The sequence below is a fragment of the Sinocyclocheilus grahami genome, unplaced genomic scaffold (genome assembly GCF_001515645.1).
Source record: "Sinocyclocheilus grahami isolate Dianchi unplaced genomic scaffold, SAMN03320097.WGS_v1.1 scaffold312.1, whole genome shotgun sequence".
Taxonomy (NCBI): Eukaryota; Metazoa; Chordata; class Actinopteri; order Cypriniformes; family Cyprinidae; genus Sinocyclocheilus; species Sinocyclocheilus grahami.
This window is the reverse complement of record NW_015505491.1, coordinates 366,005-369,758: the sequence shown is the minus strand read 5'-3', so window position 1 is coordinate 369,758 and position 3,754 is coordinate 366,005. Positions and strand designations below refer to the sequence as shown.

General features: G+C 37.4%; 1 protein-coding gene across 2 annotated transcripts in view; it reads right to left on the bottom strand.

The window, feature by feature from the left end:
- The window catches only part of LOC107601761 (tyrosine-protein phosphatase non-receptor type 18-like), a 23,071-nt gene that overhangs the window by 7,082 nt on the left and 12,235 nt on the right, over positions 1-3,754 (bottom strand). For both annotated transcript variants that reach the window (XM_016294049.1, XM_016294051.1), the window contains exon 12: positions 1,842-1,933. In XM_016294049.1, coding sequence (XP_016149535.1) covers positions 1,842-1,933 — 92 coding nt within the window. The remainder of the gene's footprint in view (positions 1-1,841; positions 1,934-3,754) is intronic.

Below are 3,754 nucleotides of genomic sequence, written 5' to 3'. Positions count from 1 at the left end.
GTTCTTGGGGTCATAGTCAGCATTTCTCTCCCTCCAAACACGGCGAGTTGAGTTCATGCCAAAGAGCTCAATTTTGGTCTCATCTGACCACAGCACTTTCTCCCAAGCCTTCTCTGAATCATTTAGATGTTCTTTGGCAAACTTTAAACGGGCCTGCACATGTGCCTTCTTGAGCAGGGGGACCTTGCGGGCACGGGTCTTGTAGCCCATTCCAGCCTTGTGCAGATCTACAATCTTGTCTTTGACATCCTTTGACAGCTCTTTGTTCTTGCCTGTGGTGGTGGAAGAAGTTGGAATGGAAGATGCAGATTGTGTGGACAGGTGTCTTATACACCTAACGAGCTGACATTAGGAGTAACTTCTTAAAGTGACAGGACTAATCTGTGCTCCACATGGGCACATAACCAATCTGTGGGAGCCAGAATTCTTGCTGGTTGGTAGGGGATCAAATACTTATTTCACTCAATGAAATGCAAATCAATTTCTAACCTTTATATAATGTGTTTTTTCTGGATTTTTTGGTTGATATTCTGTCTCTATCTGTTAAAATGAATCTAACATAAAAATTACAGAGCCTTAATTTCTTTGTAAGTGGGCAAACTTACAAAATCAGCAGGGGATCAAATAAATATTTTTCCCACTGTATACTGTAATGTTGAATGGCTATAGTCAATGGTTAAATATTATGGGGAAAACAGTTTCATAGAGACATCAGTAGTATTGGTATCAGTGATACTGGCCTTCAGTCATAAAAAATATGCTATTAAACAAATATTAATATATACTGTCTTTATGCTGTTTGTACATCAATTTGAACATTTAATGTGAAAGTATTGCAATATAAAAGTATATACAAACCTTGGGATTAATTAATATAATTAATTAATTTCAGAAAAAAATTGCGATTAATTAGTTAATTTTTTATCGATTGACAGCACTATTTTAATATATTACTCTTTTACTAGGGCATACGCCAAATACATTAATTTTTTTTACTTGGACCAGTAAAAAAAGCATCCAAGCAACACAGCAGAGAGTTGTGTGCAAACAAGCACCCACAGAAATCATCTGCATTGGTGCATAGTACAAAAATGAGTATCTCAGAAACATATGATCAAGAGATGAGATCACTAGCATGTCAATTACATTGCTAGTTTATAAGCCAAAATTGTTTGTATTAGATTATACTGTGACACATTCACATTCACAGGAAATAGAACTGTTATCTTCCACATTTTGCTCTGGGTGGCTTGACTACATTGGTGCATTGTGGGACCACATCTACAGCAACGTCTAATGACTGTCTATCACATTTGCATTCAATGTTTCTTATGAAAAATGCTACTGACCCAAGGGGAACTGCAACGGCAGAACACAGTGACTTACAAATGATTAAATTGCTTGTTTGCTCTGTATAATCTGAGCATTAGCGGAAACCGCGTTCGTGTAAAATATTCACATCTTTAGATCAATCATCATTACAAAAGTCATAGTCATCTGTATGCAAAGCAGAAATGTCACCAAGAACAAGTGCCTGTGCAGAGAAATACATATCCAGCTATACGTCGATGACTCATGAGATTAACTCACATTAACTCTAGTTACGTGTTAGATGAGAAAAGTTCAAATCGCTCCCTGTGGTGTGCGAGACAGAACTGACAATAACAGCTTGCGAGCGTCTTGGGTGAGTCCAACTGCGTGACGCACGGTGGCGTAATTAGCAGATTTGTGCAGTTGTCAATCTCAAACTGGCCTCTGGCTGTGTCGCCACCGCTGGTTTTAATCACAGACATCCGCAAACGGGGTTAGAAATGTAGAAATGAGGGTCTGTGTGGTCTTACCGTGTTTTAGGGGGTACGCTGATGCTGCCTAATGTTCCTGATTTCAGCGGAGTCTTCGGTGGAACCGCATTGATGTACAGAGAGGCGGAAGTCTTGAGTTTCCAATATAAAAAACAGAAAAAACCCCAAACAAACTGTGAAATATGTACACAGTGTGGTAGAGCGGCTACACAAGAGCGTGTCAACTGTTGAAGGATGCCTGAACATTTGCATAAAGGAAGCACACAGCGAGTGTGTTTCCTGCTAAACTGCTTTTTTAAAGCTCATGGCTCAAAGTCTTGAGGAAGTAAAACATGATGTGATGTAAAAACAAGAGATGTAGTGGTAGAGTGAATGTATTTTTAAAACACTCGTAGAGGAAAATATAGATACTGTTTCTACCAACGATGTCAACAAACGGAAATCGTTCTTTTGTCACAAAGAACATCCACCATCTAAACACCATTCAATGTACCTACAAGCACAGGACCATTAGTACGTCATTCAGCACAAGAACATTAGGTAACAGCTGTTATTATGTTGTCAATGTCATCATTCAGTTATTAGATATTTTGCAAACTATCCTAGGGACTACTGCGTACAATAAAAGTGAGAGAAGCAGAAGCTGTCAAGGCCCTACAAGGGCAAAAAACACCATCTAGGCCCCATAAGAAAGTAGTTCAATGAGTCATGGCCTACATTTCAAGTCTATGATAGCTCATTATGAGGGGATTCGCATCACTAAAGCGCTGTATTAGAATGTCTTTGAATGTATTTGAATGCAAATTTCAGCACTATGGCAGAGAGGAAGGTTATCAATGAATAGCAACTTAAATTTCAGTTTTTCTCATTAAAATCTGATGGCTTTAGATGGAGTTTGACAGCATCACTTTTGTATGGAAAACAAGCAAATATCTCTTTTTGTGTTTAGAAAATGATACAGGTTTGGACTGACATGAGAGTAAGCAAATGATGACAAAATTGCAATTTTTGGGAGGTGAAATAACCCTTTAAATTCAATATAATTACACTATTATTCTAAAGTTTGGGGTCTGTAAGATTTCTTAATGTCTCTTATGCTCAGCAAAGTTGCATTTATTTAATCAAACATACAGTAAAAACTATAATATTGTGAAATATTATAATTTAAAATATTAATTTTCTATTTGAACATTTTAAAATTCAATTTATTCCTGCGATCAAAGCTGAATTTTCAGCATCATTACTCCAGTCTTCAGTGTCAAATGATCCTTCAGAAATCATTCTAATATGTTGATTTATCAATCAAGATACATTTTCTATTATTAATATTGTGTTAAAAACAGTTGCTTAATATTTTTTGTGGAATCCGTGATACATTTTTTCATGATTCTTTTATGAATTGAAACTTCAGAAGAACAGCATTTAATGTCTTAAAGGAACACTCCACTATTTTTGAAAATAGGCAAATTTTCCAACTCCCCTAGAGTTAAACAGTTGAGTTTTACTGTTTTCGAATCCATTCAGCTGATCTCCGGGTTTTGGCGGTAGCACTTTTAGCTTTAGCTTAGCATAGATAATTGAATCTGATTAGACCGTTAGCATCTTGCTCAAAAATGACCAAAGAGTTTTTATATTTTTCCTATTTAAAACTTGACTCTTCTGTAGTTACATCGTGTACTAAGACCGACGGAAAATGAAAAGTTGCGATTTTCTAGGCCGATATGGCTAGGAACTATACTCTCATTCCGGCGTAATAATCAAGGAACTTTGCTGCCGTATCATGGGTGCAGCAGGTGCAGTGATATTACGCAGCACCTGAAAATATTTCCCAGCACGCTCCCTGTGCAAGCAGGTGGTCACGTTGGTTATGTTAACAGAAGTTGGCCTATTTTCAGGCGCTGCATAATATCATTGCGCCTGCTGCACCCATGGTACGGCAGCAAAGTTCCTTG